The 12,878-nt window shown below is 40.1% G+C and overlaps 1 protein-coding gene across 5 annotated transcripts in view; it reads left to right on the plus strand.

The window, feature by feature from the left end:
• atp11c (ATPase phospholipid transporting 11C) overlaps positions 1-12,878 on the plus strand; it is a 154,286-nt gene that overhangs the window by 34,578 nt on the left and 106,830 nt on the right. For all 5 annotated transcript variants that reach the window (XR_005944043.1, XM_041196043.1, XM_041196042.1 and 2 more), the window contains exons 6-7: positions 4,514-4,642; positions 8,641-8,744. Coding sequence is in view for 4 of the 5 variants with exons in the window: in XM_041196043.1 (XP_041051977.1) it covers positions 4,514-4,642; positions 8,641-8,744 (233 nt within the window). In the remaining variant the exon portion in view is untranslated. The remainder of the gene's footprint in view (positions 1-4,513; positions 4,643-8,640; positions 8,745-12,878) is intronic.

Here is a 12,878-nt window from a genome sequence, read left to right on the forward strand (position 1 = left end):
ATGCTAGTAATCAAATCCCAAATGCAAAGAGTGAGAAAAGGATCTGTTTAAAACTTCAGCCATAACTTTTAAAACCATCTTTCTCCCTAATCACTCAAGTTGTGCGTTCTTTTAAAAGAATACCAAAGTGCACTGCAGTCCTAAAATTGTGTAAATAGATTGATGACTCGCGCTGGCACTGAGTTTGACTTATGTAAACGTGTTGCCTCCCACCAACTTCTTTAGCTACAGTGTACTTGAACAACTTGCTCTTGGTTTATTGTGCACAGTTTAAATGCAGCCTGAAGGAGCAGAAAGCTATGACAGGATCTGAGGAAGCTGATTTCCCTCATTTTTCCATCCGCCTTTAAGGTGAGGATACCTTCATTGTCCTCCACAGGTAACACGTCATTTTGACATTTATGTGGTATGTGATCATGCCCCCTCAGGTGGATGTAAAAGATCCCATGGCACTAATTTTGAATAAGAGGAGGGAGGTTCTCCCCAGTTAAAAGCAAAATATTGCGGATGCTGGAAATCTGAAATTAAAAACACAAAATGCTGGTAAAACTCAGCAGGTCTTGAGCAAGAGCTGCTGAGTTTTACCAGCGTTTTCTGTTATTCATTTGAGTTCTCCCCAGTGCTCTGACTAATTTACACCTGTCAACATCACAAACAATCTGGTCATATTATATTACTATTTTTGGGATCTTGCTGTGCTCAAATTGACTGCTGCATATCCTGCATTACAACAATGATTATACTTCAAGAGTACTTCATTGGCTGTAAACTGTTTTTGGACATCCTGAGGTCATGAAAAGACCTATATAAATACAAGGTTTTTTTTTTAAACTGAGAACACTACATGTTTGATACCCTTGGGTTTCAAATGATTTTTGTGTTTTGGGTATTGCCATCCTTGCCAGCAATACCAAATGATAGTGAAAATTCACCAAAGATTTTATATGGTACAAAGATGTTAGTGAGGGTAAGCACTACCTTATTGGGGGGTAGTTAAGATGGTAACCGATCAGGCAGTTAGTGTACCTGATACTTAGAACATCTTTGCAAAAAACATTCAACTTGGATAAGTTAAAGGATTTTTTTAAGGTCTTCAGTTACATAATTCCAAGAAAAAAAATCAATTTTAAAGCAATTTTTAAAATTGACAAATAACTATTTGAGTGAGTTATTCCTCAATCCATATACTTTGCATTTAACCAATTACAGACTTGCTGAGTAAAACACTAATATTGAAACTCATTTAACAGGTTCTTCAATCTCCTATGCAGTTACCTTGGCAAGATGGGCAGAGGTGCTGGTTGATTTTTTGCCTTAGTAAGGAATCATAGAATAATTCCAAACAAAAGGGGCCCATTCAGCCCATTGAGTCTGCACCGACTCTTTTGAAGAGACATCTAGTTAGTCCCACAACCCCCATTCTTTCGTCCTATCCTTGCAATTCTTTCTCCTTTTAGCTTTTAGTCCTATTATCTTCATGTTTGTAACCACTTGATTTTTTTGTAGTCTGGTTTTAATGACCATTTTTATTTCATGTCACAATTCGCAATATAGGTGAGGTATTGATGCTTCTGATGGATTATTTCACTTTGTTTTTCATTCTTCACCATAATTATTTCCATTTTAAAATCTTCCCTTTTCTATGCTCTTAATGTTGCTATTAATGATTTCATTGCTTTTTAATGAGATTTGTTATTCCCATTAGTTCATCTGCCTTTGGCCAAAATAACACCTTGAAACAGAACTTTGTACATTAAGATAATGCTGTGCATTTTTTATGAGAGAAATTTTCCAGCTCCAACTTTAGTTTCCATTTAACTTGTCTTTCGATGATTATCGTTGATGTTATTTTCCAAAGACACAAAGGATCGACCTTAAGGTTGATCTCAACAGATTGATGAATGCTGGGTGTATTTTCCAAATTGACGTCACTGTTATTTCCATTTAGTTGTTAGCCAAAGACCAGCTTTCTTCACATTCATCCTTAGTCTGCTACTGACTCGCTGTTTATATCTCATCGGGAAGCTAACATTGAAATACCTTCATTCATAATTTATGTTTGCAAATGTATGTATATGTATAACTAGTGGCAAAGCCTGTGCAGTCATGTATGTGAATATCAGTTTTGGAAAAAGTCTTGTCAACACCTGTGTTGTCCACAAAATCTATTTGGACTAATTCAAAAATGTATTATGACTTAACACACATTTTGGTTCAATGTTGGCATATTCTTGTTATTTGTATAATAAATATTTAATCTTGCTTTCCTGATTTTTCTTGTCTTTCCTTTCTGTATTTATTTGTGTGTTCTTTTAGTTACTTGCATAGATAATAAAACTTAGCATAATAATTCTTTAATTCTCTTTTTAATCAATTTACTTTTGTAGTTATGTTTGATAAACAGTTTCAAGACTCGCCAATGCTAAACACTAGATTGTTTTGTGTTCCCTGTCACGAAGAGTCAAAATTGACTTGACACCCGGTTAAGAATCAGACCTCCTTCCACTTGAGCATTTGGAATACTGAAATCATTTTGCTTGACTTTTGCCAAAATCTTTAATGCTCTTGCATCTTACTTCATCCATGACCCCAGCTGCTCACTAAACTGAAGCAATCTGAGTCACACTGGACCTTATGATAAGGTTTGAATCATTGTGCACACTTGCTTCTATCTCCATCATCACCCCTTCTTCCAGGGTTATTGAAACCTTTTATCGATGTTTGGCTCTACGATCAACTTTTCCTCCCATTGCCTTCCTCACTGGCTTCCCGAATTCTACAACACACACAAAGTAACTATTCTGCCCACATCATATACCATTAGTGGCACTCACTCATCACCTTTGACCTTGCCTAATATCCATTGGTTCCTTTTCAGTCAATAACGCATTCAAATTCTCATCCTAATGTATAATTCCCATATTAATTTCCACCCCCCCCCCCACCTTACATCATGAGTCATCTCCATCTCTCAGTCCATGCTCTTCAGCTCTGTCTCTCGATTTCGGTGCACTGCCTCTCTGCTGCATCATTGGTAACAAAGCATTCACCATTCTCACCCAACTCTTTGGGACTCTCTTCATAAACCTCTCTCATCTGCTGGATTTTTATTTCCTCCTTTACCTTTTAAAAAATATTCTCAACCATGCTTTGTTGATTACCTAGTCGTACTTTATATGCTTTTCAGTGTGTTTCTCATCCATGAAGTTAAAGGAAGATATATAAATGCAAGTTGTTCCATTGGGCCTTAAAATAATTACACCATTATAAGTTGACTTTAATTTGCATATGGAATAGTTCTTGGTCACCTGACATTCCCCCCCCCAGCATATGGGGTATGAAAATTTCTCAACCCTGTTGTATTGTTTGTTCTTGGCCACCGAGGTTCATTTGGTGGAACTGCAATATTTTTGATTCCTTTGTAGCTTAACTGGTATATTTTGCTGTATCATTGCCATTTGAGAGTTAGTTAAATTTCAACCTTGGACCGTTTTGCTTACCTGCTGTGTTGCACAACTGATGTTCAGTGCGTTTCAGCTAATTGCACAATGTACCTTTATTGGTTCTGTTTAAAGGAGGCAGAAACGGGATTTAAAATAGAATTCTGGTTTGAAATCTCATTATGGGAAGCCAAAGTGGCTCAAATGAGTTGTATGCACTTTGTCAGTATGCACTGGTTTCTCTCAACCACAGCAGAGTACATTTTAAAGATGTGTAAACTTTAGTCAAGGTACTGAACCAGGTATGACTTTCACAATATAGAACCTCGGAATTGTCGCCACAAGGTAACTTGATCCTGTGTGCTTCTGATTTTATTTAACACTCAGATTGTGCAAATCTATTGGGTGGGAGGTCAAGGGCTATGAATTTAAAATTGTTGGATTCGGCTAAATTAACATGTGACTTTTTTTCTCTTTCTTCCCCCCCCCCCACCCCGGTGTAGTTTGACTTCTAAAATTCTTAACTTACATTGAGAGACATCATATTAAGTAGTATGCTAGTTTTTAGTTTAAATTATCTTTTAATTAAATTAGGGAAATAATGAAATCAACAGTTGTTGCCTGTAGCAAAAATATATCTTTGGCAGTGTTCCCTCTCAGCTATACAGCTGCATGGCCATGCAGCAATGCAAAAATAACAAGCAGGTTGCTCATAACCAAAACAAAAACAGAATTACCTGGAAAAACTCAGCAGGTCTGGCATCATCGGTGGAGAAGAAAAGAGTTGACATTTCGAGTCCTCGTGACTCAAGAGTTCTGTGGAAGGGTCATGAGGACTCAACTCTTTTCTTCTCCACTGATGCTGCCAGACCTGCTGAATTTTTCCAGGTAATTCTGTTTTTGTTTTGGATTTCCAGCATCCGCAGTTTTTTGTTTTTTTTTTGCTCAAACCATTGTTCTGTTCAAGGCGTAAGACCTTGTAGCAATCTAAAAGGGACCACACAGTACAACAAACAGGCCACGCAGAACAAAGAAAAATTGGGGAGAATTGATTTTTGCGCTTTTGTTTTTAGGTTGGCGATATTGTGTGTGTGAGAGAAGATGAAACGTTTCCATGTGATCTCATCCTTCTATCCTCGAGCAGAGAAGATGGCACCTGCTATGTCACTACTGCTAATTTGGATGGGGAATCAAGTCAGAAGGTAAAGCATACAATAGGGACTGCGTATCTAAGACCCAGTGAACCCTCCAAACCTGAGTAATGTTTATTGGATATTCAGTAATTTGTGGCAATGCAGTACTTAGTACAGTGCATGCAAAATATGCTCAACAAAAGAATTTATGACTCAATTTTTTTGTTTATTATAGTGTTTGTTTGGATATTACAAGCATAAATGTTCGTTTCATGTCCTTTCACCAAACAATAGCTCAAAGGAAAATAAACCACAGATTTTAAAAAATATGAAATGTGCATATACTTAATTCTGAGCTTAGTTTCATAAGAAATAGGAGCAGGAGTAGGCCATTTGACCCCACAAGTTTGCCTCACCATTCAACAAGATCATGGCTGACCTGCCCCAGGCCTCAACTCCTCTTTCGTGCCAGCTCCTTGTAACCCTCAACTCCCCGATATTTCAAAAATCTATCTCTTTAAATACTCTGTGATCTAGCCTCCACAACACTCTGGGGTAGAGAATTCCAGACATTGACTACCGTCTGAGAGAAGGAGTCTCTCCATTTAAATCATAGTCTGCCTTTTGATATTTCCTACCAAAGTGCATGACCTCACACTTCCTACATTAAACTCCCATCTGCCAAGTTTCTGCCCATTCAGTCAACCTCTTTATATCCTCTTGCAGATTCCTTACGTCCTCATCGCAACATGCCCTCTCATCTATTTTTGTATCATCAGCATATTTGGATACATTACACTCTGCCTCCTCCTCCAAGTCATTAATATAGATAGTAAATAATTGTGGCACTTCACTAGTTATGTCTTTCCAACCTGAAAAAGACCCATTAATCCCAGCTCTGTCTTTTGCATGTTAACCAATTCTCAGTCCATACTAATATATTACCCCCAATACCGTGAACTCCTTATAAATAAGCAATGCTTATTTAAAAAGAAAACAGAAAATGCTAGAAATACTCAGCAAGTCTGTTAGCATCTATAGAGAGAGACAGTTAACGTTTCAGGTCAATGATCTTTCGTCAGAACAGAGTAAAGTTAGAGATGTAACAGATTTTAAGCAACTTGCAGAGGCAGGGAAATGGTGTGGGGTGGTGAGAGGATTAAAAAACAAAAGTTAGGGTCTGATCAAGTGAAAGGCAAGAGATTAAGTGACAAAAAGGCTGATGGCGCAAGGCATAAGGGTGAGATAATGGGACAGGTAAAGAAACAGGTAAGCAAAACAGCAAAAACAAAAATTTGGTTGTCAGATTTAATAAGACTTCTTATCTAAATTCTTCACTGACCTTTTGTATTTTCTGTACTTGCACACACTTTTGGTTAGGCACTTCATATTATGGCATGACCTTTCCTCAGTGCCAGTGATTCATTCAGAGATATCATAATTCTGAGAGTTTGTGCTTTCACAAAAGTAATTTCAACTGGATCAAGATTGCTCCTGTTTGCTGTCAATAATAAGTTGAAGTATAAATAAACTCCAAACCTTTGCTGCTTTGTCTCACTTTGCCTCCATCTGTTTTGAGTGTTCTGATTAATGTAATGATAAAACATTCCAATCTCCCCTCCCTCAGAAATACCATTTGAGCAACATGAGTGTACAATAGTTCAATCACGCATAGGACTTAAAGGAGCTACATTATAATGTACCTATGTCCTCATATTTTATCAAAATCTTCAATCAGTTTTTAGTTCTCCCCCCTCCCCATGCCTACTAAATAGAGTACTAGACCATCCCAACAAATCTGATCCATAACACTCCAGTGAAGCGCCTGTGATATTTTACTGCATTAAAGGCATTCTATGCAAGTTGAAATTTCTACTTTTTGATCTTTAATGTTACATTAGTGAGATGAGTCTAAGCATTTACGCTCTTGAGTTATCACTCCAGTCAGGGAAAATGGGCTCAATCACCCCCTCCTGGGCTGTAAACTTCCATGATCCAATCGTAACTTTGACTACTTTTTTTCTGTAAAGCATCACCTCTTAATTGCTTGTCTGTACAACATTACAATGGAATTTCCTTATTTCCTTGCCAAGTTTTGACTTTCAGTCTTTAAATTTTAATTACTTATATATCCGACTTGATTATCAGCTTGTTTATTGCCACATATCTACCTTCTAAATTTTGTAACATTAAGTAGACTCATGGACATTTACAGAGCAGAAGGAGGCCATTCGGCCCATCATGTCTGTGCCAGCCAACAAAGATCTGGCTACACTAATCCCATTTTCTAGCAGTTGGCCCATACCCCTGGAGGCTATGGCATTACAAGTGAATATCTAAATGCTACTTAACAGTTACGAGAGTTTCTGACTCAACCACCCTTTAGCTAGTGAGTTCCAGACTCCCACCACCCTCTGGGTGAAAAGATTTCTCCACAATTCCCCTCTTAGCCTTCTACCTCTTACCTTAAATCTATGCCCCCTGGTTATTGACCCCTCTACTAATGGAAATAATGCCTTCCTTCCCACCCTATCTATGTTCCTCATAATCTTATATGCCTCTATTAGGTCCCCTCTTAACCTTCGCTGCTCCAAGGGAAACAACCCCAGCCTATCCAATCTTTCATCATAGCTCAGACCCTCCAGCCCAGATAGCACCCTGATGAATCTCCTGTGCCCCCTCCAGTGCAATCACATCCTTCCTATAATGTGACCAGAACTGCACACACTAATCTGGTTGTGGCTTAACCAGCGTTTAATGCAGTTCTGGCATAACCTCCCTGCTCTTGTATTCTATGCCCTGGCTAATAACGGTAGGCATCCCATGTGCCTTCTTAATCACTTTATCTTCCTGCTCTGCTACCCGCAGGAATCTAAGAATATATACACCAACGTCCTTCTGATCTTCAGTACTTTCCAGGGTCCTACCAATCATAGTATAATTCCTTGCCTTGTTAACCCTCCCCAAATGCATTACTTCACACTTTTCCAAGTTGAATTCCATTTACCACCGTTCTGCCCACCTAACCAGCCCATTGATATCTTCCTGCAGTTTAAAGCTATCCTCTTCACTATTTGCCACTCTACCAATTTTCATGCCATCTGCGAACTTCTTGATCATACCCCCTACATTCAAGTGCAAATTATTTATGAAACCAGAAATAGCAAGGGCCCCAGCACCCAGCCCTGCGGAACTCCATTGGGAACAGAACCATCCCTCCACCATCACCCTCTGCTTATTGTCTCTCAGTCAGTTTTGGATCCAATGTGCCACTTTGTCTTAGATCTTTTTTTTTATTCATCCATGGGATATGGGCGTCACTGGCTGGGCCGGCATTTATTGCCCATCTCTAATTGCCCTTGGTCAGAGGGTATTTAAGAGTCGGCCACATTGCTGTGGGTCTGGAGTCACATGTAGACCAGACCAGGTAAGCACAGCAGATTTCCTTCCCTAAAGGGCATTAGTGAACCAGGTGGGTTTTTACAACAATCGACAATGGTCTCATGACCACCATTAGACATATTGATTTTTTTTTTTAATTCCAGATTTTTTATCGAATTTAAATTCCACCATCTGCCATGCGAACCAGAGCATTACCTGAGGTATCTGGATTACTAGTCCCATGAGCTCTTACTTTCTTGACCAATCTGTCATGAGAGGCCTTATCAAAAGCCTTGCTAAAGTCCACGTAGACCACATCAAATGCGTTACCCTCCTGGTTACCTCCTTAAAAAATTTGATCAAATTTGTCAAACACGACCCCTTAACAAATCCAGGCTGGCTATCCCTGATTAATCCATGTCTCTCCAAGTGCAGATATTTTCTGTCCCTCAGAATTCTTTCTAGTAACGTCCCCACCATCGAGATTAGACTGACTGGCCTGTAATGTCCTGGTTTATCTACAAAGTAGCCTTTGTACCTTTTTTCTAATTTTTGCCTGTTAAAAATTAGAATTTGAATAACTTGGCCTATATTCAGTCATCATGAATTTAATTTTTTTTAAGAGGATTGCAATTGTAATTGATTTTAATGTTGATTTTTGTGTGTTGTTTTTAATTCTTGACAAGACATACTTTACTGTGCCGGACACCAGTGCATTCCGTACAGATATGGAAGTAGATTCTTTGAACGCCGCCATTGAATGTGAACAACCTCAGCCTGACCTTTACAAGTAAGCTTTTATTTATTTGACCCCATATCAAGTACTGGGTTCAGTTTTGGGCACCACACTTCCGGAAAGAGATACTGGCCCTGATGTGTGTGCAACACACAATAATCAGTATGGTACTTGGCTTGTGGGGTTAAATTCTGAGAGCAGGTTGAATAATCTTGTCTTGTATTCCCTTCAGTAGGAGGATTAAGCTGATATAGGTGTTTTTAATGTTAAAATGTTTGGATGATATGCAATTCAGAAAAAGCTATTTCCTCTTTTGAGAGAATCGAGGACAAGGGGGGATATAATATTCAAATTAGATCTAAGCCATTTGGAAGTGAAATCAGGAAGTACTTTTTCCACAAAAGGGGGAGTAGAAATCCAGAACACAATTTTTCCTCAAAAACCTGTGGCTATTTGGAGTTTTAATGGCTGAGATGGTTAGATTTTAGTTTGGGAGGCTAAGGGATATGGAGCTAAGGCAGATCGATGCATGCAGATCAGCTGTGGTCCAGTTGAATGGCGGTGCAGGTTCAAGGGTTTGAAAAGCCTCCTGTTCCCGTTTTCTTTTCAAGTCTGACTAAAAGACTCCATTGCATCACTTCATTATATCAAAGGATGTTGTGCTATAGGAGCATTACATCATATAATCATGATGTAGTAGTCTTTGTGTAAAACAAGTGTGTTATTTAGTATGGCTGATCTCGTCTGGCATGGCCCTGGAATTTAAAATGTTCTGTTCTTTGAGAGCATCATGCAAACTGATGCCTCAATGTAGAACTGAGACAATGCTCCATTCGGATGTGATTTCCTTTTAATAAAATGTTAAACCGAGACCCCTACTTTGTTTCAAGTACAGTCTACTTTCAGATTAGATTTTTCGGCTAAATTGTATTAGTACAAGATCTCCAGTTTGTTTCCTGGCTCATTAATTCAAACTGTTAAATAATTGGAAATATTTTAACGTAAAAAGCTGTAGAGGCTAAAGATCCCATGACACTGAGTGGGGAAAATTTGTGTTCGCCACCACAATAATATCAAATGAACTCCTCCGTCAACTCCCTGATGTTTGAATATTGCTGGTAGAGTTGCTACTGTTTTCAGACATCATGACCATTATTGGACTTTAGAAAAGGTTCACTGAATGCAAAATGTCTTTAGGTATTTTGATGCAATCTGACACTAAAATTTTATGCCTTTGCATAACTTTGCTTGCTCTTCTCCATTCCACAATTCATTGCTCCCCTTCCCATGTGGCTGTTGTACCCTTTTCACCTCTGAGTCACAAGGTTCAGGACTCAACTCCCACTCCAGGATCTGAGCACAAAGTCAAGGCCAACTCTCCAGTACAGGATTGAGCGAGTGCTGCACTGCAGAGATGCCATCTTTTAGATGAGATGTTAAATTGAGGCCACAACTGCCTGCTTGGATGGATGTAAAATATCCTATGGCACTATTTCGAAGAAGATCAGAAAAATTATCTCTGGTGTCCTGTCCAATATTTATCCCTCCACCAACATCACAAAAACAGATTATCTGGTTATTAGCACATTGCTGTTTGTGTGGAATTTGTGTGATGCAAATTGGCTGCAGCACTTCCTACATTTCAACAGTGATCACACTTCAAGAGTACTTTATTGGCTGTAAAGTACTTTGAGACTTTGAGTAGTCATCAAATGCAGTACTTAAATTCAAGTCTTATTTTCTTTGAGTCTAGTGTTGGGCCAGTTCAACTTGCATTTATGTAGCCCCTCTAATATAGAAGATTACCTCTAGGCACTTTGCAGGAGCATAATGAAACAAAAATTGATACTGGCTCAAGGAAGGAAATATTTGGAAAGGTGAAATATGTAGGTTTTAAGGAAGTTATTAAAAGTGGACAGGTGTGTCAGGAAGGAAGGTTCTGGACCTTGGGGCCTAATGGCTGAAAGTATAGCTGCCCACATACCATGCCAACATTTATTGCCAATCCCTAATTGCCCTTGAGAAGTGCTGCCTTGAACTGCTGCAGTCCACGTGATGTAGTTCACCCAGTGCTGTTAGGAAGGGAGTTCCAGGATGTTGACCCAGCGACAGTGAAGAAAGAGCAATATATTTCGAAGTCAGGATGGTGAGTGGCTCGTGGGGAGGACTTTCCAGGTGGTGGTGTTCCCATGTGTCTGCTGCCCTTGTCCTTCCAGATGGTCCTGGTCGTGGGTTTGGAAGGTGCATTCTAAGGAGGCTTGGTGAGTTCCTGCAGTGCATCTTGTAGATTGTACACACTGCTGCCACTGTGTGTTGGTGGTGGAGGGAGTGAATGTTTGTGGCTGGGGTGTCAATCAAGCAAGCTGCTTTGTCCTGGATGGAGTCAAGCTTCTTGGGTGTTGTTGGAGTTGCACTCATCCAGGCAAGTGGAAAATATTCCATTATACTCCTGACTTGTGCCTTACAGATGGTGGACAGGCTTTGGGGAGCCAGGAGGTGAGTTACTTTCTGCAGGATTCCTAGCCTTTGACCTGCTCTTGTAGTCACAGTATTTATATGGCAAGACCAGTTCAGTTTCTGGTCAGTGGTAACCCCCAGGATGTTGATTGTGAGGGGCGATGGTTTGTTTCTCTCTTGTTGGAGATGGTCATTGCCTGGCACTTAAGGTGCAAATGTTACTTGTCACTTGTCAGCCCAAGCCTGGATATTGTCCACATCTTGTTGCATTTGGGCATGGACTGCTTTAGTATCTGAGGAATCGTAAATGGTGCTGAACATTGTGCAGTCATCAGCAAACATCCCCACTTCTGACCTTATGATGGAAGGAAAGTCATTGATGAAGCAGCTGAAGACACTCCTGACTTGTGCCTTGTAGATGGTGGACAGGCTTTAGGGAGTCAGGACTTGAGTTACTCGTCACAGGATTCCTAGCCTCTGACCTCCTATGACCACAGTATTTATATGGCTGGTCCAGTTCAGTTTCAATGGTAACCCCCAAGATGTTGATAATGGGGAATTCAGCGATGGTAATCCAATTGAAAGCCAAGGGGCATTCGTTAGGTTCTCTGTTTTTTGAGATGGTCATTGTGTGGTACTTGCTTGGTGCAAATGTTACTTAGCACTTGTCAGCCTAAGCCTGGATATTGTCCAGGTCTTGCTGCATTTAAACATGGACTGCTTCAGTATCTGAGGAGTCACAACCGATGCTGAACATTGTGCAATCATCAGCAAACATCCCCATTTCTGACCTTTTTATGGTGGAAGGCAGGTCATGGATGAAGCAGCTGAAGATGGTTGGACTTAGACGCTACCCTGAGGAACTCCCTGCAGTGATGTCCTGGAGTGGAGATGATTGATCTCCAACAACCACAACCATCTTCCTATGGTATGACTGGGCATGACTTCAACCAGTTTGTCCCCTGACTCTCATTGACCCCAATTTTGCTAGGGTCCTTGATGCCACACTCAGTCAAATGCTGCCTTAATGTCAAAGGCAGTCACTCACAGCTCACCTCGGGAGTTAAGCTCTTTTGTCCATGTCTGAACCAAGGCTGTAATGAGGTCAGGAGCTGAGTCGCCCTGGTGGAACCCAAACTGAGCGTCAGTGAGTAGGTTATTGCTAAGCAAGAGCCACTTGATAGTAATGTTGATGACCCCTTCATCACTTCTCTGATCAAGAGTTGACTGAGGTTATAAAATGGCCAGATTGGATTTGTCCTTTTTTGTGTACAGTACATAGCTGGGCAATTTTCCACATTGCCAGTTAGATGCCAATGTTGTAGCTGCACTGGAACAGCTTGGCTAGGGGCACGGAAAGTTCTGGAGCACAAGTCTTTTAGTACTATTGCTGGAATATTGGCAGACCTCATAGCATTTGCAGTATCCAGTGCCTTCTTGCTGTTTCTTGATTTCATGTGGAGTGAATCAAATTGGAGTGTATAAGAGGCCAGAGTTTCAGGAAAACAGATTCCCAGGGGATTATAAGCTGGAGGAGGTTACAGAGATAGGGAGGGATGAGACCGTGGAGGGCTTTGGACAAGGGCACGAATTTTCAATTTGAAGCTTTGGATTAGTTGGCACATGAGTGAGGGTTGAGTGGGTCGTGGTGCAGTTTAAAATATGAGCAGCAAAGTTTTGAATGAGCTATCATTTTGGGGTGTTGGAAAATGGGAGTTTGGCTAGGAGAGT

The sequence above is a fragment of the Carcharodon carcharias genome, chromosome 9, assembly GCF_017639515.1.
Source record: "Carcharodon carcharias isolate sCarCar2 chromosome 9, sCarCar2.pri, whole genome shotgun sequence".
NCBI lineage: Eukaryota > Metazoa > Chordata > Chondrichthyes > Lamniformes > Lamnidae > Carcharodon > Carcharodon carcharias.